At 39.1% G+C, this 27,744-nt stretch overlaps 1 protein-coding gene across 1 annotated transcript in view; it reads left to right on the top strand.

The window, feature by feature from the left end:
* The window catches only part of SNX24 (sorting nexin 24), a 117,079-nt gene that overhangs the window by 85,378 nt on the left and 3,957 nt on the right, over positions 1 to 27,744 (top strand). Inside the window, exons 4-6 of the mRNA XM_075179153.1 lie at positions 11,271 to 11,365; positions 24,126 to 24,158; positions 25,696 to 25,760. Coding sequence (XP_075035254.1) covers positions 11,271 to 11,365; positions 24,126 to 24,158; positions 25,696 to 25,760 — 193 coding nt within the window. The remainder of the gene's footprint in view (positions 1 to 11,270; positions 11,366 to 24,125; positions 24,159 to 25,695; positions 25,761 to 27,744) is intronic.

The raw sequence follows: 27,744 nt of genomic DNA, 5'->3' as shown, positions 1-27,744 counted from the left end.
AGGGACGGCAAAGGGCTCACTCAATATAATTAAAATTTACGAATATATTAAACCCAGCAAAAGAAAAGCGTACTGTGTAAAATGATGTAACTAATTTATTTGAGGGAATTTCTTTTTTTTAGGTTAAATAGATTCAAATAACATAGATTGTAAGCCACAATAAAAACATATTCAACATATAGAGGTTAATATCATAATAAATGAGCCATGGGTCTCCAGTAAAAACAGGAAGAGTTAAGTTCATGCAATATCAAATCTGCCACATAGAAAACTCAAAAAGAAGTGCTTATATCCAAATCATATGTTGTTCATGTAGATAAGCAAATGACATTTGTTTCCCAAAGTGAGTGACCAGTTCACTTGGTAAAACTGTGTGTGACGATTAATTAATTATGCTTCATATTGTAATTCCAATGTTTTTAAATGCTGTTAATGCAAAGCTCAGTCATCAGTAGTTAAATGTGAACTCTTCTCAATTAGGGAACAAAAAGTGTAGAACAATCTCACTGATCCAAGGGGAGGTAGCGGTTTAGGAGAAATGTTCCCCTTGATATCCACACCGCTCAGGGGTGAGTTCCTAATCATTGTTTCTCCATGAAAATCCAGAGTCTGTTTAACATAGTTAACAAACGATCATGTGGAGTCACTTTAATGATACAGCAATGATATCATATATATCGATGTCGTATAAATCGCATCCTGTTTAGTAGACCCTATCGTGATGTAGTGAATATAATCTCAGCTGACATGTTTTGTCATTTGTTATGACTTTATCAAAGATGCAGAGCAGCAGTGAACAGACAATACCTCAAATTTCCCACCAGTGGGACAAAGCTGTCCAATCGTGATGGCGGCACAGAACCCTCAAATCAGGACTGTCCCGCCTAAATTAGAACAGTTGCCAGGTATGCCGACCAGTGCCCCTGCTGGGATTACAGTGGCATCACATTCTGTTGTAATTCTCGTTCTGGGGTCACAGGCCGGTGTTTATTGCTGTGCTTTGTTCTTTTGATTTGTTATTTCTGGAGTCGCAGGCTGGCATCGTGTGTGTTTTTTTGTTTTGTTCTTTACTTTCCCCTAATGGTTTATGCCTATTTTCCACCTAAGGGTACAGGCACAGTGTTTTTCCTTTTTTTTTTTTTTCTCTGTGTGTACAAACTAGGTTACCTTATTTATGATTTCCATAATTTGTGTCTTACATAGGCTGTTCCTTTGTTATGCTGCATATACTATGTAAAGTGGTTGAGGATTGTGCATACCTCACAGCTGTCCTGATTTAGACAGGACAGTCCTGATTTCAGGAGACTGTCCTGCAGATTAGGGCTTTTGTCCCAATTCCAGGACGTTTTGGAGATGTGCCCTGTGGACCGGTGCCATTTTAATGCCGTGTATGACATTCAAGGGGTATTATTTATTTTTTTAACTCGAAAGGTTTCTATTGAATTTTTTAGAAAAGCATATTACAAACATAGCAGTGGTTGCAGAGTACATACAGCAGATCCGTTATATTGAACAATCCACACTGCTTAGATAAACAATCAAACAAGTAAATAAAAATAAGAAAAAACATTGGTACAGACCACAACACATCTTATGACCCAGTGTACATAAGCCGAAGACGGCAAAGAGAACAGACAAGTAAAACAGATGGATAAAGGGGGGGGAGGGGGAACAAGACAAGAGACTATCCGGTTATAGAAAGTGTACCAGTGGGTCTAGCCCAAGTCCCCAACTTAACTCAAAAACCATTCCACCGTACTCACGGATCAGAGAATGAACTATGATCCATAAAGTACTCATACCATATAAACCACTTAACAAGCGGGGAGGAAGCCCCTGTAGACAGATTAAAACCTATGGTTTCCATTTTGTAGCTATGTTGGATCTTGTTAATAATTTTAGGGAGTGCTGGAATTAGAGGTGATTTCCAGTTCTGGGCTAGTGCAGCTCTTGCTGCAAGGGGTATTTTTAAGTGAGGGGGCTGGTGGCGGCACAGAGTTTCTGAAGTGATGAGCACACCACCAAGTTGATGTGACCATGCCCCTATCATGTGCGTGCCTAACACCTCGAATACAAATTATAAAAGATAGGTATCATTGTACAATGCTTATATGTGGTGAAAAAGTATATATTATGCCTTTTATGACATTGGTGTACAGTTTAAAAAAAAAGGGGGAAATTCAATCCCATCCACGACATCACTGCGATGTCCAACTGCGCCCATTGCAGACAATTATTGCTAGAATATCCGCTCAAAAATGAATGGAGATTCCTACCATAACATCGGCATGAGATGTCTCCGCGGATGTTTCGGAGACACCTTGCGCCAAATTGAATCTCACCTTTTTGAAGTGTTATTTACCAATCTAAGCTATCATTTAGAAATTCTGTGGAAGAATGGAGGGTTTTTGCATTTGCCTCTGTTATTAATTGAACAAACAAACAAAGATCCACAGCTGGTGCTAGAAAGATGCAGTGAAGTCCTGGGAGTGCTTTGTCAGATCAGTCTGTCACATAAACTCTGTAGTCAGTAAAGTTCATTTCCAAAAGTTCCAAACATCCAGACTTTCAGTTTCATGGTGCACAAATGCACCTAATTGTCCACTTAGTGCACGTTCTCAGAAGATAAATCTACACTTTTGTAGGATTGCGGATCCAACATAGTTTACAAAAATCAGACTTTTAAGCACGCAAGTGACACATGAAATGCAGATAGTCCTGGGGTAAATTTATCAAGCTGTGTGTTTGAAAAAGTGGAGATGTTGCCTCTAGCAACCAATCGGGTTCTGGCTGTCATTTTATGGAATGTACTAAATAAATGCTAAATAGAATGTGATTTGTTGATATAGGCAACATCTCCACTTTTTCAAAGCCGCAGTTTAGTAAAAAAAAATAAAATCCCCCCCCCCTGTCCCATCACTCTCATGACATAAATTGAGCTAAACTGATCAGTATTTTAGGAGGGAAAAAAATCTGAAATAAACAAAATGGGTGGTCTTAAAGTGGCAATAATAACAGGTTGGACTTTGATATTAAACTTTTACCAAGCACATCTTGGGTGGATACACCAAGGACTGGAAAGTGCACCTTGCAATGCGCTAAGTGGCCAAATAGGCAAATGTGCAAACGGAAAAACATTTTCTCAGTTCGTAAACGATCTTTAAAGACCCTTAAAATAAGCACTGTGACCTGTGTGTCACAGAAATATGCAGCAGCGCATGACTTTTGTTGTAATTTGTGGTCACATTTGAGAAAAACTGCATGGAAGACATTTAAATCACTAAAGAATAATGTAAGTGGAGCTTAATAAGCAAAGTAATTGCGTTTAAATAAATGTAAGTTCAATAATAGAATCTTTATTTGCTGATGCAATTTATCATTGTACGCTGTTCTAGTAGAGAAATCCACGCTCCAGCAAGAATGGAATGGCTGCCACTTGCAGAACGCCAAGTAAGACCTGCTGGAAAATCCTGCGCTCCGACTCCCTGTGTATTTCATCCCTAGAATATCCCTAGAATATAGAGCTTGTGTACAGCCTAATCTTAGTGAACAGTAACACGGACGGATCTTGGTTAATTTGAGTAAGTTTGTTACTTTAGAAAAGTATTACATTTAAATGGACCCTGACAGAAAAGCAGGGACGCACAGTTCCTTACAAGCAGTAACCCCACGATTTGCCCTACTGAACAGGCCTGCTATTGATTACCTTTCACCCTGGCATCACAACTACTCTTAGGATTCAATTTTTTTTTTGTTGTTTTGCATATTTTATTGATCAAAAGTGGTAAATGAGCATCAAGCGTGCAAGGAGACGATGAATTGTTTACTTGCATAAAAATAACCTTTCAATAAAGGAAGATGCATGGGTTACACTTTTGGTGCTGTTTTGCTGGCCGAAGCAGATGGCATTCAGCTGCTATTGATCTGCTCCCCTCTCCCAGAGCAGCATGCAGTACGCCTGCTCCTCCTGTCTGTAAAGACCTCAGTTTGGGGAGCAGAGCTCCGGAGCTATAGAAACACATAGAGATGTTACAAGACGATGAGGTCGTTCCTTACCGGGTTATTTGCATTCTGTTTGACCTTTTCATGGTGACCACCTAATGACAGATTTATTTTTACTGTCATGTTTTAAGGTGTCTGTCAAGTTGAACATTATGTTCTCCTTACAAATACATTTTACAGTTTTCAATCGAACCCTTTTTTTTTTATCCCGCTAATAATAATAATTAATAATAATAATAATCTTGATGTTTACTGAAATATGAGGGTGTATGACCATATGCACTGAACACTGTGATATTTGTAGATACTATGCAATACATTCTATTGGAAACTGTCACACAGACACCTGGGGTCTCGCTCTAGGTGGGGGGTGCGGGGTGTTGTGCACCACTGTTCTAGATCAATGCCAAATTCAGTTTTACTTTTGATAAATGTGTTACATATCCTAACAGGCAAGTAAGAATGTGAGAGTCCTCCCTGACTTATACAGTAGATCACAAATCTAGGCTGTCCAATGTCTTTACATTTTCAAATATATGAAAAGTACTAAAGTAATTTAGTGTTACCATTATTATATTGAAATATTCTTAATCATTGTATTTTCTTATTTCAACCCGTGTTTCACTATTATAAAGGGGCCACTTGCTTCAGATAACTATCTTTATGCTATTACTAAGGTGATAATTGGGCTATACCATAAAATATCCTAATTTTTATTATGACCACCATATGAAATTTGTATGGCTCCCATGTATTTGGCTTTATCCATAAGGATCCTGTTTTTTTGCAGCTGGAAACCTATTGGCCTGGTTCACATCTAAACGTTGCTTTTTTCCCTGCATGAGGTGGGCTTGGATGACACTTGGGCTTCACAATCATTGATCCTGATGCCAGTATGCCACCTCTATACAAGTAATATTTCGCATGCATCATTTTTAGCATAGTGTATATTACCGTGCGCTAGTATGTGAATGTAGCCGGTGCTGTGAGATCAGAATCAATGATCACATTCAAAGTATGCTGAAAAGTAAACCGGTATTGGGGTCTGTGTACTCGTCCAGCGCTGTGTACTCGTCCAGCACTGTGTACTCGTCCAGCGCTGTGTACTCGTCCAGCACTGTATGCCAACGAGCCGTTTATTTTTATTTAGAATTCCAGAAACCTCTTGGTGCACCAGCTTTAGCATAGTTTGTCCTGTCATAGAAAACGCAGTAACTGAGAAATATGCACAATGAATGCCTACTAACACGCCTTTATTTAGTATAAGTTTATTTAAACGTTTACCTATTTATGTAAGATTTTAGCATAGCATTTGGAGATAAGACATGTGCAAGTTAAAAGAGCATATCCTGGCAAATGTCTATTATTATAAAGTCCAGTCCTGCATTTGTAGTAGGCAGCGAGGGAGTTAAGCACAACTGAGAGTACATGTGTGATTACCAGTCTCCTTATCAGCTTTCCAGAAAGTTTTGCTTAGATTACCAGAAAGTTTTTGTCTTACAGTTACCACATTCTTCCCTTAATCAGCAGCCATGGAGGATCCTACTAAGCAGGCAGGCAGGCTCACCCATGTGCTTAGTCTTGTGCATTCAGCAGTGATAGGGTAACTCCAGAACAGATAGCTGGGACTAGTTCCTGTCACTAACATTCTTGCTACTTTGATCCTTGTTGATACCCTCAGAATAAAGCAGCGACCTTTCTAAGAGAAGATCCAGTGAGCAAGAGGAGGATAAACTAATGTGGTCTGCCAGATATTGGCTCAAGAACATAGATATTTGCTGGTCCTGCATTGATAGTGATCCAGAGCAGCCAAAGGCAAACACCAGAAGGTTACACCTAGTGTGCCCATTACTTCTATAACACTAGAAGAGTGGTTCTCGTATCTCACCGACATACCAATATTTAAATAGGTGGTGGTGTGATTTTACAGACCAGGGGGTAAATGTATCACGTAGCAGATTCTGCAAGTCGACTTTGCAGACAAAGTTTTGCCTTGAAAGCTTTTTCTTTATTTTGTTCTTTTTAATGTAATTTCAGAACGATGATTTCCATGTTTTGAATAATGTGACTTGAAACGTTCTGTCCCCAGGGTGTGTAATAATTTGTGATGGTTTCTGCTGTATAGATTGAGTATTCTATTCCCTGTACCTTTTTGGGCCAGTTTTATCAGTAAAAGGCATTGGGGCACTTATTATTATGTACTGTATGTGTAGCTATAGAATCTTGGAATGATTATTATTGATCTATAAAGACAACTGATACATATTGAGATATCCCTTTGCAGTCAGTGTTGGTGTGCTTCCAGTTCTATGTACAGATGTGTACAAAGCCACTGCTACCCTGCCAAAGCTGTAAGTCACACTGCATGTTGAACCTCGTTTTGCAGTGAACTGCTGCTTTGCCTTGTGATTGTGATGTTTAAATGATCCCTGTGGTGTTTGAAAGACGGATGCTGATAGAAGCAGCAATTCATACCAGTTAGCCTTTATCAGAGACTAGCCCTGTTAACAGCATTCAGGGGGACACAAAAGAAACAGATCCATCATACTGAGAACATTGCTGTGCTCATTTAGAGTGAAAAGTGCATTGTAGAGAGCTATCCATTTAACGTACAAGGGGATTGTAGGGAGAGTGCTATAATGGTGACAAATTGCTACAATTCTAAAGGGCAGAAACAGATGTAAATATCCAAGTGTGCAGTGTTAGACTAACCTACAGCTCATACCTCTTTCTACATATAAAAACAAACATTGTATTGACTCTTTTACAAAATGTCAATGTTTGTTGGATATTTTTGATGGGAGTTGAAACTGTTATTTTTTTATGTATATTCTTTAGTTATGCTTGTTTAATTGAACAATAGACCTTGTAAACACAGATACTCTGCTTGACTTGAACTGGCTCATACTAAACCTGGTAGAGATTAACATTGATCTTGCCATCTACGAGAATAACCGCACCCAAACCTTGACCAGCGCACCCTATAACATTACAGAACCACAAGAATCCTTCACTGTTGCGAACAAGAACTCACTGCTGTAGAATTCTTGAGGTGTGTGTGCCACCCATGAACTCATCTGTTTATTGAGCAGACTGTGAAGGATTATTCATATGATCACTTTCACTGCTCGGTAGTCTTTTGCCCCACTGAACTCTCACTGCACCACCTGGTGTGGGGGGAGGTTAATGCACTGCAACCCATCTATATCCCCTCTGAGTTTCTTTAATCATTTGTTATAAAGCGTGTCCCAACATTCACCCTTCTTTCAAAGCCACTGAGGCTTCCTCTTGCAGCCATGCTTACAGTCCAGCATTATTATACATGACCCAGATAATGCTGAGATTAACATGTGAGCCACACTTGTGTGAATGGCTTTCAGTATGCTTTGTGTCAATCATTTATAATGCTGGCTAGCTGTGTGTGCTGGATACATTATATTCAGTTGTCGTTTAATATGGTCAAAAGGCATTAAACTATAAGTTAATATTAACTATAGATTAAACTACAGGTAAACTGATTACCTCTTCCCACTCCAGAATCCAAGACTTCTCCCGAGCTGCCCCCTTCACTGAAATGACCTCCCTCGCTCCATCCGTCTCTCACCCAATCTGGGCTCCTTCAAACGGGCACTTAAAACTCACCTGTTCCTCAAAGCCTACCAACCATCCAATTAACCCTCATCTCCTCTGCTCGTTCTCCCCTCTTCTCCCTCCCCCTGGCTTCATTGGCTCCCTTTTGTGCCTGATTTTGTTTACCCTCCCTTAGGATGTGAGCTCGTATGAGCAGGGCCCCTCTCCCCTCCTGTCTCCATACCTGTTCTTCTGCTCCGTCTTTACTCATATGTCTGCCTGGAGTTTCTGAAGTATTGGTACTTTGTGTTTATTGTTCTGTACTATGTCACCCTGTATGGTCTACTGTCTGTACTATGTACGGCGCTGCGGAAACCTTGTGGCCCCTAACAAATAAATGATGATTATAATAATAATAACATTACCATCATGTCTATGGTGCTGAAAGACAGACATTTTGAAAGATCTAAAACATGTGGTAGGTTTAAGTGATTTGGGAATGTTGGTGGGAGAAGACAGAGTATATAAAATATATTAATATATCTGTATGATTATTTTTAACTATATTGAGAAGAAACATAGGCATGATCATTGCAGTAATACAAGACTGCATTATACTCTGCACAAAATTCCAAAAGGTGTTTCAATTTCCTTGTGTCTGGAATTAATGCTGTCGTACATCTCTCTTGCAAGAGGTAACTGCCTTCACAAGACCACAGATGGAGCATAGACTCGAGTCCTTGCCCTCTTTCTTAACTTGCTCACCACTTATAAGGTAACACTTCACAAATGTCTGTAAAAAGACTAAGTGGAAGGAAATGTTTCATTTTGATCAGATGTTACTCCATGCTCTGTAGAAACCTTGCTCAGAAATCTCAAAAGGTTAGCGAAATGGTCTTGTTGAAGTTTTCAGCACGATGTTCCGTTACAGTTATAATTGGCTGATGAGTAGGCTTGGCTCTAACTAGAATGCCATTGTTCGATTTCCCAGCATTCCCTCAGAAGACTTGTCACCGTTTCTGCTGGCTCTGTTGACAATTTTCTAAAAAGCGAACTCAAGGGAAATCATTATGCTCTTTACACGTCTTCTTCTGCAGCACAGAGTGATTCTGTGATATTTTAACACTGTTTTCCACTGCATGATGGCAGCTAGCTAAGGTTAAAGCAGAACAAGTCCCTCTGTTATTTTGTGACTGTATTTCAGCCACTGAAGAAGAAGAGATAACTGACAATTAAATGCCTGGGTTGTCAAAGCTGAAACATATGCAGCCAATCAATTGTGTCTATTGGGAGCACAGTTTTGTGAGAATTATAAGGTAGGGAGAATATGAGACACAGTGGAATTTGTGCAATACAAATAGAATAGTTATCTCCTTTGTAGAACTGTATGCGTAGAATACAAATGAGATATTTTATCTTTTTATCCCAGGAAGGGCACATAGCAACTAAAAAAAACTTGAATAGAAGTCTTAAGGGCCTGCATTTAAACATTATTAGTTAGCTGCAGAACCCTTTTACTTTTGCATATAATGGCATACAATTTGTCTGAATGTGTATGTATGTTTGTGTGTATATATAAATTTCTTATACGGTTGCATTTACCATAACATAGGTTGACTGGATCTTTCATAAAGACCATTAATCTCGGTAGAAAATACAATGCACAAGGGGCATAGCAACAGGAGCCCATGCTCAGGGTGCTGCTCTAGTCACCGGCCCCAACATATTTTACTGCTCAATCGCGAGTCTGACCCAGAGCTGAGCAGATATGACAACATCAGTTCTAGGACACGTGGCATATGATAGCAGCTCACTCCCTTCATTGGTGGTCCCAACATCTGATCACATGATTCTGCAATGATCTCATCACTGCCTCTCTGTGACTGGGAGCTGATGCATCATGTGGTCATATGTAGGGACTACTCCAGCTCCAAGAGAATGGCTAGGGATAGTGAGGGGATGATGAATGGGAGATGATGAATCACTAGGGTGGGGGTGTGATGAAGGAAGTTGCTGCAGTGACCTCATCACTGCACAGCACTCTCCCACCTTAACCTGGACTACTCCAGCTCCTCTGCCCATCTCTTCTACTATGTAACCCAAGAGAATGGCTAGGAAGTGTAAGGGGATGATGAATAACTGGGGGGGGGGGGGGGTGATGAAGGGGAGATGATGAATAACTGGGGTGGGGGTGTGATGAAGAAAGCTGCTGCAGTGACCATCACTGCACGGTGCCCTCCCAACTTAACCTGGACTACTCCAGCTCCTCTGCCCTCTATAAGGCAAGAGAAGCATTGAGGGATAGGGAGAGGATGATGAATAACTGGACTGAGGGGGTGATAAATAATAGATCAGGGGGGATTTGTGGGGCTGATGGATTTTGGAGGGACTGTGGAAAGTGAGCTACAGGGGAGTTTGGAGGGGGAGGAGGCTAAAGAGAGGCTTAGCACTTCTTCCTTGATGCACTTCCCTTGCATACTAACCACAATCCTATTGATGGCACACCAACAGGGATGGGCATGTGCGATCTCTGGGTACTATAGCACCTTGCTACATCACTGGCAGGACAAACCAAGAAAATGCTAAAAGCTGTGCACAAGGTCCATTCTGCACTAGAAAAATAGCCAGTGTGTAATTACAGGTGATTTTTCTATTGAACGTAATGGTCTCTATGAAAGATCTGTTCAGACTGCGTTCACCATGCTCCAGTGTAGCAAAATGTTGCTGATGGATGGAACGATCATCTGTTTGTATTATGTACATAACTATTAATGTGGACTTGTCACTGGAACACACAGCAACATGTAAATACCACAATACATATAAAGATAAATATAATTATATACAAGTATTGTTTTTTTTTTTACAAATTTGTGTTTATGGTAACAGTGTACCATATACAGATGAGAACGATGAGACAGTATTTTATTGTATCTATTCTTCAAACACAGGAATATGAGTTATAAAAATAGCTCACTGAGCTGTAATAGTTCATTCTGAGCTTACTTCATTTAAATATATTTTAATTTCACATCTCATTAACTGTTTTGCTGCCTATCCGGAGGTTTAGCAGTTGTGTAAATCAATGTTCTTGGGATTTTATTTGCCATTTACTTTCTTTTCTTATCTGGCTCAAAAAGTTACATGGCCACGTTCATAATATCACACAATATCGCGGTGAATGCCTTAATGTTAGATAAATATCAAAGCTTAGTTGTGAACAGCATGACAATGAGATTGGTGGCCTGTCCTTTGTCATTCTCAAATATACTATAGATGTGGTCAGTGCATCGTAGACTGATCTGTCAAACTAAACAAACAACTCACATTGTTAACATTTCCTAAATCTTGCATTAATAAAACCAGAGTAAGTCTCTGAAACCACAGGAGATTTCCTCTTTCTCACAGCAATGATGGATTGGATTCCTTCAAGGCTGAGCAATGAAATAGCCTCAACTACTGAAATGGAACAGTTTATTTTATTTTTGTCTTTTCTCTTACTATACTTTTTTGCTTTTTTACATTCATCTTTATAGCATAATGTTTAATATTTTACTGTGAAGAAAGACATGATAATTATGATCAAATGTTCCTTTAATTTTATGTTTATATTTAATTCCACTGAGATTACTGAAACATCAAATAGGCAAAGTGATGGGCCAATTATATTGTAAAATATATTTTTTTGTTTGTTTCAGACTGTAATATATGAAAATGAAGAACTCCCCAAAATATTTCTCGATTTTCTTAATGTTCGCCATTTGCCATCACTGCCCAAGGCAGAGAGTTGTGGGTAAGATATTCCATTTTCCTTAAACAATATTACTTTTTGATATAGTCAAATGTAAGCGTGGATCTGGTTTATTATATTTTGTCAATTCATATTCACTTTATAATTTGTTAAAGACATGCCCAACTGACAAAATATATACTGTAAATGAAAGCACGAGTCCCATGAGATAAAATAAAAAAAACACTTATTTGACTTCCACGCTCCATTCACCAGATTAGTCTGGGTCCATGATAGGTCCCCTTTTTCTGTTTGACCTGTTTGAAAAAAATGTGGGTATCGAGTCCCCTCCTTCGTAACCTCCAATTCATATGAATGTTTCAAACAGGCTAAGTGGGTAGAGAAGCATGGACTAGAGTGTAAAATGTTATATACATACTACAAAGCAGTACGTCAATAGTAGGTTGAATTACACACCTAAACATTCAGGTATTTACAGCCCATTGAAAGTCATCCATAATGACAACATTTGTTCATATTTAATCATGCAATTGTAACCAGTATACATGACACATTCATGCTCCATTGATTCATTGCCTAAATCTATCCATTTTTGTACACTTAGGACCTGGTAGTAGGCAGTAAAATTATGTCATAACCAATGTTTGTTGTACTCTACAGGAGCAATGTTGTAATATGTTGTGTATATGTATGTATATGTGTGTGTGTATAGAGATATATATATATATATATATATATATATATATATATATATATATCTCTTATGATTATATACCCACTACTGTAAAGCCACGTGCTTTTATGTAGGTCCTGGATCTCCGCAGGGGTTAACAATGATAAGACAATGATTGCCTTTGCTAAGACATTGGTGACATATGTGTCCTCTTTATGTTCCTTGAATGTAGTGCATTTTCCATGCAAAAAGTTGTCAAGTATGATCTATTTGATATCTAACGTATATGTACATTAGCTCTAATATGTACATTAGCTCTAATGTAGTTTGTTAAAGAAACTCTAAACTTGCAGAGCTTCTCATTATTAGATGCAAATATAACCCATACCTACCCTGCATTTAGGGCAGTTATAGATTGTAGGAGATGGTCGAAATTTGCAGCCTGTGTTTGCAATTCATGGTTTGTGTTAAAATTAGTATTTTAAATATTTGTAAACACTAAATAATTTTATATAATTATTTGAACATGTTGTTTTTTTGCTTTTAAACAGTGTACCCTACCACTAAAAACTGTTAAAAAAATAAATATCCATGTAATCTCAAACATGTCAAGGATGTTCACACATTGAATATGCTGAAGCTGGTTTTCAGATGCTTAAACTGGCTTGAACATAGTCAAAACTGTTCGACTTTATCAAATTTTCTTTTTTTTCTGATTGAATCTAAAGTTGAACACATTGTTTCCCAAAATAGTACAACAATTGGCCAATTTGCATGCTGTTTCGAGCATCTTTACTTAAAGTTCACTAGGTCAACAACAGCCTGACAGGAGTTAGTTAGACCCTATGAAGTATGAATAACGGAATGTAACACAGGTCATGGCTTTACGAGGTGAGCCTAAAACTCCCTGCCAGTCCCTCACACTGAGAGTGCCCTATTATGGTTCGCAGTCCTCTGTGTATTTTTCTCATTTGTCACTTACTTCAACCTTTTGAAAGGTGTATGAGAAAGATATTAGTTTAGGGGCTCCAGCTCCCTGGAAGTACCATTTGGCACCGGTACTGCTCCTGAGTACACAGTTTCGACATTAATGACATGTCTAAATTCTAATTGATGAAACATGGGATTAGGCACCTCATATGCAGTCTTAAGGTATAACTGACCACTGTTAATTCCTTATACCTATATAGAACCCCAAAACTTTTTTTTTAGCCAGTCTAAGGAGTGGAGTAGAGCTTCTATGGCACGATCCGAACAGAAGGGACTGAAGTAGTGAATGACCGTGATCTGCTTGTGTAATTACTAGACTGTCCCAGGTATCGCACCGACTCAAGATCATAAGCAGCATAATTGTTCAGCATAACAATATTGTCTGAAATTAGTGAGTGTTAGTGTTTGCAGGTAACTTAGTCTAATTTAGGCCTCAATGCTGCCCAGCCCACAGAGAAGTATAGGGCTAATTTATCCACCCTTCCACCCACCTACAATCCTCTACTGTGCCGATTCTTCCTCATTCTACAGGCCAGTAGCTCTACTGCAAGCACAAATAGTGCTGGGGATAAGGCATACCCTTGACCCATGCATCTCTCCAATAGGAAGGGATCCATGCCCACAATCACAACTAGAGCGATATACAATAGGTGTGACCATCTTATAATGCCTTCACCGAAGCCACATTTGTGCATAATTTCCCAAAGCAACCTCCATTCAACAGACACAAATGCTTTGGAATCCTCCAGTGAAACAATTCTGGCTCCCTAATCCTATTCATGATGAAGATGTGTGAAGACCTCCTCAGGTTGGCACTAGTGGATTTTCTCTATATGGACCCTCTCTGGTTTGTGAGCACATTATACGTAATTACTTTATTGAAGGTCATGGCCAGGATTTTAACCAGTATGGTGTCAGTGGTCAACAACGATATGGTTGGTAGGATTCCAGGAGTAATAGACCATTTCGCAATTTTCTAATAACCCACTGTTACAGGAACATTTCCATATCTATTCACCTCTGCTTTCATCCCAGCAGCTGGATGAATATACCGGCCATCTCCCTGCCAAGCTGTCTGGCTGAATTCTCCCTGCTCCACTTCTCCCAACCACTCCCCTTGTTTTCTGCAGATCTTGTTTCGGCAGGAACAGGTCTGCCTGTACTTCTCCTATATGGTCAGTGGAGGAGGTCGTCTGTAATACTGCAGGCACAGAAGATTCCTTTTTTCCTGTGACTGCCTCCATGGGTACTGTTTTCTGTGTGTGGAGGAGGGTGTGCAGGCCCGCTGGTGCCATCTGGTCTTCCCTTGCCTGTTGCAGCAGCCAAGTTTCCTGACTTACCCATAGTTGTGATCAGTTAGTACCGGAGAAGTGTAGATGTGTGGAGCAGTTCTCCTGCTTAGTTGACATTGAAGGATGGGCTAAGCACCAGTGTGTCTGTTCACATGCTGCTCAGGCCATGCCCCCTACTTTGGTTACTTGGATTTTTAAGTAATTTTTATTTTCTTAAAATTTTCAATAGGAAGGAAACATTGAAATAAAAAGATAAAGAAAAAAGTTAATCTATTAACATGTTTTCAAATAAAGTAGTGATGTGTTAACAGGCATGGAAGGCCCATGTATTTACTATCAAACTCATTCAATCAATGCAGGTCAGAGAAAGAGAGAATCATAGACATTCTCTAGACTCTGTGCAGACTTATCTAGCCAGTAGGAAGCGTTACAGTTGGTGAGGTTCAAAAATGACACCGGTCCATCAAATGCAACCTTTTCTAAATTTACGTTGCTGCCAATTTAACCTCAGGGGGCCTGCCTGATCCCATATATAGCAACTACACACATTCCCTGGAACAAAAATTAGAAACCAGCACATCCTTAATAACTTATGATTAAAACTGCCAAAAGCAATATATGCACAAATATTAGCTTACATCCAAATATAGCATTGCTGCAAACTTGGCCTCTAATGAGTAAATGAAAGCAATTAGAGTTATAAAGTGCTATCTGTGCTGCTTGTCCGTTGGCTTCAACTCATAGAGTACTGAATAGCAAGCCAACAAGAAAACAATTTTGATTATGTGGTTTGAGTGATTATGAAATTACTAATTTATATAGAGGTTTGCTTTAGTTTATTCATTAGAAGTATAGCAAGTTTGCAGCTATACAGATATGCATGTGTATAACGAAAACCTCTGTACGTGTAAATAAACTTACATATATACTTTAGTGTCATCTGTAAATATGAATAGCTTACTTCCTGTGCCATCCACAAGATCATTGCTAAAAAGACTGAAAAGGACAGGGACCAATATTTTCTTTCCCCGAAGTACCAGACTAACAAGATTAGCCCAATCTGATTGTTACATTTATAACACTCCGCTTTCTATCTCTGAGCCAGTTATCTCTCCATGTTCTTATATTTCTCATAGCCTTACTGCATTCATCTTATGTAACAATCTGTTATATGGAACAGTATGAAATAGTTTAGCAAAATCCAAATTAATCACATCAACTGCATTGCCAAGATCCAGTTTATAACTTGAGTTCTCATAGCAACTGATCATATTAGTTTAGCAAGTCCATTCCTTCATAAAACTGACTCACTATAATCGATTTGCTTGTAATGTATTTCTGAATATTATTATTAGAATCCCTTCAATGTATTTTGTTCCATTTTAAAAAATTGGAACCACCCATCCTTTCTTAGTCTTTTGGTACGGATTTGGTTATGAAGAAGTACATTAATATATATTTTTTATAAAATGCTTCATCTATAACGCAACTTATCATAATGAACTTAATGAACCAGCCAAGAGCTATCTGGACGAGGTGCTTAACCAATGTTAACCCCTTAATGACCAGAGTTATATTGTACCTCAAAGAACAGACACATTTTCACACGCTTGCTAGGTGTTGAGTTCACCAAAAATAGCCTTTACATTTTTGTGTCTATCAACCTTTTTTTTGTGTTTGGAGTAAATATCGTGAAGTTTTAATTCACATTTTACACTGTATTTGAAAGTTTAAATAAATATCTTTTCAAAAAAAAATAGGAAATGGGGAACACTTGTTTGAGATTCTAACAAAGACTGCATTCAGGAAAATAATCACCATTAATTTACCCCAATTAGCTAGTTTTACCAAGCAGATGGATACCAAATGTCTACTTCTATAACTAGTAATATACATGACGGGCATTACAATGATTGGTCCCTTTCTAGCCTTAGGAAGGAAAAATAGAAACACCCCCAGGTAGTATATAGTCTAGCTTATTCTCTTCCCTTGTGTCTTTCCGTGCATCTTGCTGAGCATAGAGAGTACAGGAAGTAGGTTATTATTTTGTAGGGGCTTACCTGTTTTAATGGTCCTGACAACGCAACGCTGGTGATGCAAGCTGAGGATGAGAGCTGGCTACCCGGGGAGCGCTAGTTGCTAACTTCACAGTGCAATGAAAAGAAAGTTAGTGAGTTTTGGGAAGAAAGTGAGTAAAGCCCAGCAGCATTGGGTCTGGGGGGCCTGTGACAAACCATGATCTACTGCCCCAAGGAAGTAATCCAAGGCCCCCTGAGCAATTTAAGAAGCTGATTGCCTGGATGATTAAATCAGTTCAGGCTAAAGAGGATGTATTTTACTATGCAGGGGGGTGAAGAGAACAAGGTCCCCAACAAGTATGAAGATGTGGATGAACACTCTAGAGGGAAATTAAATTAGAACACACACAGTTTAATTAGGATAATGTGGAGAATTTGCTCAGGTACATATATAAATCCATGCGGATGAATAAGCATCAACTTTCACTGCATTCCAGTCCCTCTTTGAGAAAATAAAATCCCATGAACCAGATGGAAAGTATCCAACTGAATCAACTGAAAAAATATTAGTCTAACCAGAAAAGATTAGAATTCATGTATCGCATCAGTGATGAAGATGATCAGAAATGGAGATCTGTTCCAAAAGTGGATGCAGCAATATCCAGTTTATCAGTCAGGGCCACTATTTTTAGATGTGGTCCTCTGAGATCTTATGGAAAGGATAGAAAGTTGGATTAAAAAGTGTCCTATTTCGGAAAGTGAAGAATGGGAAGCCATTTTCACAAACTCGTTCCGAATGTCCAAATGTATAAATCACACAGAAATGATGATAAAATTAATTAATAGTTTGTATCTTACCCCAACTAGACTTCATAAAATGTGGCCTTCCCAGTCGAAACTTTGCTGGCGGCAATGCAATATACCGGGGGATTTGATGCATATCTTCTGGAATTGTCCCCATATACAGTCGTTCTGGGTACAAATCTTCCAGCTAGCCAATAAGGTTACTAGACAAAATCTCTCTCCTACCCCGGAGGTTGCGTTGCTGCAGCATTACCCCCCTCAGTTTCCATCACATGCTAAATATGTCTTTAGTCATATTCTGATTTCCGCAAGAGCCTCCTTAGCTCAAGGTTGGAAGTCCACACAGATACCCTTGATATCGAAAGTAGTGGCCAAGGTGCAATTCAGCTTTGAAATGGAGACAGAGGGGATGCCCTACTCCACTGCCACCTCGTCCCCGATAATGAAGTGGTTCAGCTGGCATGTGTATGTTACAGACGGAGAGGGAGCGCGTCCAGACCGAATAGACTCTGACTTACTACCTGCATCTCCTACACTTAGCGAAGTTCCCCAATATCCCTATTAGTAGTTCCATGGTGACCATTCGACCAGTGTAACTTTCACCAAGTGGAAGGGAACCTATTAGGTTCCCTCACTCATGTGTTCAATATGGTTTAACAGCAGAATTGTTTAATGTGTTCCCCCCCACTATGTACCCCCTCAACCCTTCCCCTTTTAATTTTGTGTCCTTTCCTTACCCCCATCCCTTTTCTTCTTTCTGTACCCCATAATTTTTGAAAAATTAATAATAAAAATACTATTGAAGATAAAAAAAAAAAAAAAGAAGTGTCCTATTTCTTCTGGAACTAGCTTGTAATCAGAGGTAGTAATCACTCCAGTGGTTAGTGCACTCAGATAATGGGGAGAAATACTTAATAAAGATGTACAGGAAAATATTACTAGATACTATTTGCTGAAATGCATTGAAGTTATATAGAGGAATAGAATTTCTTTGTGAGGCATCATTAGATACCTTTACCTTTTCAGTCAAGAACTATGGCTTCAATGGTGGTAGCTAGCAGATCTCTCTGGCGGCATCCATGGGCAGCAAACGCTCAGTCTACAAATAGTCTGGCAATACTCCCCTTGGTAATAAACTAAACACCATGATTCACAAGTTATCTGGGGGTAAATCTAACACAAGATTGAAAGGTGAAGTTTTTCCCTTTCTTCATTTCTTGCCAAAGATGTAAGAAGCTATAAGCTTGGGATACATTGCACAAGACAAGTTGGTACCACTGCATCCAAGCAACCATTTTGGGCTTTCAGGCTCAAAGATGGGAGATTAGGTGAAAAGACCTTGCATAGACTATTGCTTGGCTTTGTCCCCACTAGCTCCTGTGGACGACAGGATCACAGCTTATGCAGAAAGGTGGACATATTCTATTCAAGTTCAATGAGTTCTGTATCTTATGAGAAGAGGTTACAAGATCCAGAAATCTTTCAGCTACAGCAGAGTTGGAAGCTTTGCACATCCATTTGCAGACATTGCAGGAACATGATCTTTCTTGTTCCTTCAGCCCAGATAGATAGCCATAAGCTTTTATTCCATTCTTTTTAGTCAGACAATCCTCAGGAGCTTTCCATGCTGATCTGGATTTAAGGAGATTCAATCACTTTGTCAATGCAAAGCATTTCTATGTGGAGTCTGTAAATTCAATTCACTGCTGTAAGTAAAGGGGATATTATTACAACAATACATCTTCATGATGCTTACTTCTATATCCCTGTTTCGGTTCATCACCAGAAGTTCCTCAGGTTCTGTGTCTTGGGGCAGTATTTCCAGTTTATGTATCTTCCTTTTGGTCTGGCAACATCCCTGAGAACTCTCAACAAGTCTCTGGTCCTATCTGGACAACATACTAGTGAAGGGTGAGTCAGAGAACATTGTCCGGTCGAAGATATTTGGAGTCATGGCCTTTCTGCAGAAATACTGCTAAATAGCAAAACTTCATCACGTGATAACATTTTTGGAGTCTAAATAGACAATGTACAAAACAAAGTATCTCTACCAAAGGATAGATGCATTAAAACCGGGTCCTTGGCTTGTCAACTGCAAGTTTAATATCCGGTTACAATACGATGAGGTCTTCGCCTTCTAGAAATGCTTTCCTCCTCCACAAGAATTCTCCCCTGGACAAGGTGACACATGCAAATCTCCTGTTAGACTTAATTACTCATTCGAATTGCAGACAAATATCTCTGGATCATGCCATAAGATTAACAAGAACTACCAGGTGATCTCTCAACAAGTGGTAGAATCCAAAATGAAGAGAACTGGGAGTGCCCTTTTCAGAACCAGACTGGATAATACTCACAATAGGCTCCAGTACTACAGGCTTGGGGTCTCATTTTCTGTCAAAAGTAGTACAGCGTGCATGATCGCAAAACGAAAAGAAATTGCACATAAATATTGTGGGCAGTCTCAGGGAAGTGTCTCAAGGCAGGAATTTAATAATGTGTGAGCCTGAAGTGTATCCAGCTTCAGCTGCTATTGTGCATATTCTTGAGTTTCTTCAGGATGGCCTTAGCAAACGTCTTGCCCTCTGAACGCTAAAGGTACAAGTATCTGCAATCTGTCTTGCTAAATACCAAGTTAGCTTCAGAAGACCTTATAATCCATTATTTTCAAGCAGTTATGAGAATTTGTCCTCTGTGACACAATGGTATCTCAATTTAGTTCTCAACACTATGATGTCTAATTTCTTTGAGCACATACAAGAGACTTCCCTGAGGTGGCTTAAGCTAAATGTAGTATTCCTGAAACCTAACTCGCAGTGGCAACTTCTTGGACACGTATGGCTCAGGCCTTAACAGTGGATCTCTGAAACAGTGTGTGGTGAAGGTATGAATAGATAAACATCCAGCTATCTACTGGACATAATGTCATTGCTTATGCACAGCTTGGGAGATATATTCAAACAGCTACTGTGACTCAACTGGGCCACACTGCCAAGATAACATCTCCCACTGACCAGTCAATTTACAGGGGTTACATGGACTTTCATTCCAGAACCAGTTCTTAAATTTTGTCCAGCGGATAGGGTGGGGGACTTATTGCGGACACATTTGGATGTAAGAAGGAAGGGACAGGAAATGAGCGACAGCTAGAAGCCCTGATACGTACCAAAAGCATGGAAGAAGTTAATTTCCGGAGGGACTGGGTTCTATCTAAGATCTGGAGGTGGAGAAAGCAACATTCTGGCAGAGGCACAGTAGGGGAGCCACTGTGGAAGGCCAGCTAATTTCCACTCCCACTCCAACCCCCTGGTCCAGCACCCACCAGTGTCTAAGAAGGAGAGACCCAGGGGTTTGCTTGGGGGAGGGAAAACACTGTTGGAATTTGACCATGGATATAAAGAGCCACTCCAGGAGGCGATGGGTGGTGGATTTTCTGAGGATTGATTTCCTGAAAGGTGTGGAGTTGATTGGTGGTGAGTTTCTCTGCTCTACCAGTAAATTGGTGTGCCCACAGGAGTCAGGAGACTGATACCCGAAGCCCTACCACGCTGGTGGAGAGTTTGCCAACCGTCCAATAACGGCAAGATACCAGGACTCCCTGAACCTCCTGTTGATAGACTTTCACCTGTAGAACTGTTGAATGACTAAGGTGGGAGGGGAACTTTGCTGGGACTCCTTTTGACACTGGTGGTCAGCTGACCCATTGTTTAAAGTGTGCAGGCTCATGCTCTGTTGTGTTACTGTAGAAAAAGTAAAGATAGCATTGTTTTTTTTGTTCTCCTCCTCACCTGTGTGATTCTTGAACATAAGAAGAGGACAGGGTAACCTAGTGAACTTCGGTTCTAAAAATCTGGTATCCTCACAGTAACTTAATACAATTGTCTGCGATTATGCAGCATAGATGGTTGATCTAGTATTTGTTGTCCTTACTGCTTTTATTACTTGGGTACATCCTGTTGTAATAATTGCAATGGAGGATGGAAGAGGAAAGCGGTGAATTATACTTATCAAGAATTCCATTTCCTCAAGATACTCCATGGCATCCCAGTATTACCGACCCATGTTGTTGTTCAATATGTTGTGTTATATTTTAAGAACAGTTTGGAAAGTTGCTCAAAGTAGTTTTTTTATTTTTATTAAATTTTCAACAATCTCAAAAAAACTCTTTTCACGTTGTCGTTATGGGGTATGGTGTGTAGAATTTTCAGGGAAAAAAGGAATTTATTTCATTTTGGAATAAGGCTGCAGAATAACAAAATGTGGAAACAGTGAAGCGCTGTAAATACTTTCCGGGTGCAGTGTATACTTTGTAAGCTATTCAAGTCCTTCTGTAGAGAAACTACATCTTGCTCTGATTTTATTAAACTTGAGGATTGGGGCGGTTAAATGGAAGATGAACGTTAACATAAATAAATGTAAGGTTATGCAGTTAGGGATCAAAAACAAGCACGCAATCTATAAATTACATGGGATAAATTTAAGGGAATCTAATGGAAAAGGATTCTGGAGTGCTCGTAGACAGTAGACTTAGCAATAGTGTTCAATGTCAAGCAGCAGCTGAAAGAGCCAATAAAGTATTGGCATGTATTAAAAGAGGCATAGCTGCAAGAGAAGATGTCATTTTGGCATTATATACATCGTTGGTAAGACCTCATCTTGAATACCCAGTACAGTTCTGGACACCACTCTATAAAAAAAATACTTTTTGGAACTAGGAAGGTTTCAGAGAAGGGTGACAAAATTGATAAAGGGTATGAAGTCATTAAGTTATGAGAAAAGGTTTGCCAGTTTAGGAATGTTTACTTTAGAAAAGAGGCGTCTAAGGGGATATGATTACTATATACAAATACATTTAGGATCATTACAGAGAACCATTCATGGGATTGGTTTACCCCAAGGACTGTACACAGGACAGGAGGTCACCCCCTAAGGTTAGAGGGGAGGACGTGTCACAACCAGCAAAGAAAAGGTTTTTTTACAGTAAGGGCAGCCAAGACACAGAATTCACTCCAGAGAAGGTTGTGATGGCAGATACAATTGATATGTTCAAAAAAGGGTTAGACAAATTTTTATTCAAAAAGGGTATCCAAGGTTACGATCATTAATTCAAATGAAGGACAGTAGTAGATCCAAGGTGAAATAGGACTGCAACATAGGGTCAGAGGGATTTTTCCCTGTTAAAAAAGATTGGTGTTTGCTTCATCTGGATCAATTTAAAATATAAGTGCAGGATCGCAGGACATCCAAAATAGGTTGAACTTGATACTTGATGGACTGGTGTCTTTTTTTTTCAACCTCATTAACTACGTTACTATGTTAATTAGTGGAGGCTGACAGAGGAGGTCTGGATTTAAATTTCTTATGCTTTTCCTTAGTTTAAGGATGTAAACTTGCAGTGCACATAGAAACATACAGCTTCCTGCTATTGACTCTGTATGCAGCAATCATGGGGTCAGGAATCCCTGTAATTATTCTTTATTTATAATCAGTGGCCATTGTGGACTGGAATACAGTGGTATGCCTTACAGCCACCTCTTCTACTGTTTTTATTGAATGGAATTTGATAGTATTACACTTATATTTTCCATACTGCCGCTTCTAAATTTCTATTTCTACCAGTGTAGCAGCCTATTATTAGGACTGGACTTTCACTTCGTTTCCATTTACAAATCATGACTTTATCTGTGTACATCTATCCATAGGGACTCTGCCTGTTACTTCCTTTTATATTGCAAACATTTGTTTTAAACTATTTTTTTACATATACTGACAAACCCCTAGCCTGTGCAACCCATCCTATCTGTCTGTCCTGTACATAATATAGGCTTCTATATTCACTGCACAGACACAAACTTCATCCAACCATTTTTCAGTTATAAAAAAAAAAATGGCAACTCATAAAAGGGGGCAAATAAATAATAAAAGAAAAGTAACGTTTATAAATTTACTAAGATTAAGAGCAACAAAAATGTTAATGCTGTAATCTATACAATTTCCCGCACTGCACTTGCGTCTTTCTTAGATGGTTTTAACTTTAGAACTCAGTAGAGCACTGTTTTAGACTGGTCTTTAAATGATCAATTATGCTACAGTATAATCAATTGTGAACTGTAAATCACAGCATTCTGCTGCTTGTTAATGTAAGTTATCAACTTGGTGAATTTGTTTTGAGAATGTTATTTGTGATATTTGATATAACAAAAACTGAAGTCTCTAAAGCATTGATGGGTAAAAGGCGGTCCTCCAAACCTTCACCTGCGGCCCCTAGTTCCTTCCTGTTTTATTGTAAGATGTGTTGTTATAGCTTGTAATACTTGTTTATGTGCCTGCTGATGTGTTATTACAGAAAGGGGTCTCTTTCTTTAAATGCATTGTTTTAACTTATTACTGAGAGCAAAGGTGATAAATAGATATCGGCCCACAAAATGTTTCCAGCTGCTAATCACTGCTCTAAAGAATATATAGTAATCCAGTAACAAGTGCAGTTACTGTTAGATGGTGGCTTCAGTTAATTCTAGGTCTCTTTCACTGCTTGGTGTCAGTGTTTTAAAGAATTACACATGAAGCTCTCAACAACAGTGTCATTATATTAGTCTATTAAAGCACCTTTATAGCAATGCTTGTCTGTTTAGATATGTGCCATCTGCTCTTGGTTGGCTGTGAGGTTATTTGGGAGAGCCCTCAGCCCACACTTTCTCGCACACCCTACTACTTTGTCTCATGCATGTCTTGTGATACCTAGCGGGGCGCTATGCATATCTAAGTGGATTCATCCAATTTTGCTTTCTACACATTTTGTATGTATGCATTTTGAAATTGTGAAACCATTTTTTGGGTTTTTATAGTGATAGCAGTTTGTTGAAGCACATTAATGGTGAAATAACAACATAGTTGTTGTGCTCTTGTCCAATTGAGCTGATTATAGTATAACCAAGCAAAATGCTTTGAACGTTCTGAAACTAAAATTCTAATTATTTTTACTTGTTCCTGATGGATAACCCACTAATAAATTGACTGTCTTTCAGCTCTATTGAGGATTTTGAATCAGAAGAAACTAGGTAAGAATCATGGTCATTTTAATAATCTTATTCGTATTTACGGTTTGACACTTTAGTAATCTGTGCAAATGTCCTCCCACAGTCTAAATTTGTTTGATACTTTTCACTGTACTGCAAAATAGGTGTTATCACTGCATAGATAATTGCATACTTGCCTACTTTCGGCAAGTTCTGTCCGGGAGAGGGGCGTGACTGGAGGGTGGGAGGGGGCGAGGCCAAACACGTAATTTTGGTCTCCTCTCCCCCCCGCAACGAAAATGCCATTTTGTCGTGGTGGGGGGCGAGACCAAAATGACACGAATCGCGTAATTTTTTGAGCGTGGTTGTGTGCAGGCCGTACCCATGCCAATTGTCTGCCAAATCATTGAAAAAAAATTACTAGATTGTCCATCAAATAATCGGCTTGTGTATAGCTAGCTTGAAGCAGTTCTGGCTACAGTTTGTGTACGTAGCCAACAGAAAGGGTCATTCATTCAAAGGGCACAAGGATCCAGCATGTACAAGTGTCATGCAGTCTCGTCACCGCACTGCCTGCTGTGTCTAAAAGGTGAGTTTAGGTGCATTGTGGGCAGACAAAGCACCAGTGTGGATACAGCAGATTTGTTACATCATTAATGGTTATATTAATACAGATTACGTGTGACTGATTGAGAAGACTGGGTGTGGCATGAGGCCGAGATCAGTGCGGGTACATTATTTGACACTGTATCTTAAACAGGAATTCCTGTTAAAAAATAAATAAATAAAAGAATCTCAAATGAACCACTCCTCAACAACTAATAAAACCCAGTAGATACATCTGCCAGCCCTGCTTCTGATACTTCTCCCCGGCTAACATATGAAAGTGAAAACAACCCATTGTAAGGTTATCGACACAGTTGAGTGGACAAGTGGCAGTAACCACTCGATCAGCTTCATTGACAGGGCCTAGGAGAAGCATCAGGTGCAGTGCTGGCCGAAGCCAGGATTTTGTAACCCTAAGGTCAAGGGCATGACACTCCCTCTGTTCTTCAGTTTCTGGAGCAGTACATGTTTGTGTGCCAGTACTTGTGAGTACCATTGTAAGGGTACATGTAAGAGAAGAATGGCTCGAGTACTTACTGATACATGGCAGGAATTGGAAGGATAATGAGTTAGAGTAAGGATGTAGCAGGTTGAAGGAAAATAGCTGTAGTGGAGAAGGGATGGGTTGAATACAGATAGATGGGAAAGTGGAGTAGTATTAAGGACATGATATAGTTGGGTGAAAATATAATTGACTTTAAACTAGACCTGTTACTAGCTTGTTTATAAAATGGATCAATCTAATATATACAAGTATATATATACAAATATCAAACCATCAATAACCATTTCTTGTGTGCATACATTGTGCACATCCAGATCGCTGCAATTTATTTTCTTATTTGCGAACCATCCAAGTGAGATGTGAATGTCACCGACCTACCGTCTACACTTATCACCTTATTGAAAGTAGTTTGTTGTATTTTCTGTTTACCATTTTTGATGCTGATGCTTGTGTTTTTGACCTTTCCAGCAAACTGTCCCACCAGCCTGTACTGCTGTTCCTTAGGGATCCATATGTCTTGCCTAAAGCCAACGGTAATCAAACCTGTCATCTGTTAACTGCTGTTTACTGATCTGACTGAACACCTCAATACCACAGTGTTGTTATATCTAAACGTCTTATGTCACATGTTCTCATTTATCGTAGAACACAAAGTATGTTCATGCTCTACATTGCATTTTGATATTTTAGTTGTGTGTGTATATAATATATATTGTTTTGTTGAAATATGTACATTAATATGCAGCAATTAATTGGGACACAATAGTTAAAGGGAAAAGTGTCTCTCTCTCTCTCTCTCTCTCTCTCTCTCTCTCTCTCCATTATATTTATATATATATATATATATATATATATATATATATATATATAATTTGTGTGTGTATATATATTTATGCACATACACTGTATTTGACTGCTGACACTAAGGGCCTGATTCATGTTAGGATGTAAATACATTTGCATTACGTATCTTGCGTGAAATAGCTCAGAGACAGACATTACGCCAATAAACAGAAGTGTATGCACTTCATATCTTAAGTCAAAGACAGTCATGTCATTTGGTTCAGAGGCAGAATGGGGAAGGGAAGGGGCGGACTGACGTAGGTCATGTACAGTAAGGGCGTTGCAGACAATTACTCCTCTGTTTGTCGTTAGTACGCCTGTTTTCAGCCGCTTCTTTTGCACCCACTACAGGGCAGGTGTACAATATAAAAAGGCATATTATGTACAGTACACTTTGAAATCATCTTTATTTATGTAATGTATATAAAAATGGTTAAAACGATTTTTAAAAAAATATTTATTAAATGATTATACCTTTTTTTTTTTTTTTTTTTTAATTTCCGATAAAAAAAAAAAATGTTTTATGCATTCTCATGTAACCTTACATACACATGTGCGTATACTGCAGTCTGTTCTGTGTGTCCACATAAGGAAAGTACTGTTTACGCAGTGTGTACTTATACCCACATTCAAATCGAAACATATAAGATACGCTTTGATTTAATTAGACGGAATTTCGCTCATATTCCATGCTTTTATTTTGAATAGCAACTTGGGTGCTAGTTGCATTCCGACATGAATCAGGCTCTAGATCATGGTTGTCCAACCCCCGGGCCGCATGCCTGTAAATGTGGCCCAGCAGGAGTTTTGGTTGTGGCAAGGGGACAACACTGAAAAAAAAAATCCTGCAATAAAAAAAAAAAAGAAAATACTTACCCTGCGGTCACGTCAGCTGGAGCTCCGGCTTCCTCCCTGGTCTCCTCCTCCGTGTGGTGCTCGCAGTGAATGTCGGGAGTGACGTCCTCACACCCGACATCCATTGCGTAGCGCAGCACAGAGGAGTCACCCGCGCAAACTATCAGCAGCAGTGAAAGATTATCCAGTATCTTATTGTTGTTACTCTGAATTTGGACTTTCTGCACCATGCAATTATGAACTAGCTGTGTTCTCTGTATGTATCTAATATAAATATTAAGAGATGATTGTATTTTTAATATTTTAAACCATTTTAAATGTGCAGTGCTGAGTAGGGTGAAAATATCACCCACTGTTACCCTCATCGGAGGCTGCTCCATGAGCCATTTTTCCTGCCACCCTATCTTTAAATCTCTGTAGATTTCTATTAGTCCTCCTGATGCTACCTATATCGTGACCATTTCAAACTGGTCAATAAAAAAAATGATTCATGGGTGCAGAAAGAGAGGAAAAAAAAGTTAAGTTCAATTGTAGCTGGTAATGGGACTACTGCTTTAATCATGATTCTGCAACAGGTTTCCTAACTCTTACTAACTTCATTTCCAAGTAAGTTTAATATGTTAACTATGTTTTATATGGTTTTTTCGATGATCAGCTATCGTTAGGGTTAGTGCATTTTATATGCGGCCCAAACCAACTCATCGTCTTCCAATGTGGCCCAGGGAAGCTAAAAGGTTGGACACCCCTGCTCTAGATGTTTATCTTTGGTGACTGCATGGCGCTCTAATGAGAGCGTAAACGTATGATGTGAATCCCAGT

Source organism: Mixophyes fleayi, chromosome 1 (genome assembly GCF_038048845.1).
Source record: "Mixophyes fleayi isolate aMixFle1 chromosome 1, aMixFle1.hap1, whole genome shotgun sequence".
NCBI lineage: Eukaryota > Metazoa > Chordata > Amphibia > Anura > Limnodynastidae > Mixophyes > Mixophyes fleayi.
This window is presented reverse-complemented; position numbering and strand designations above follow the sequence as displayed.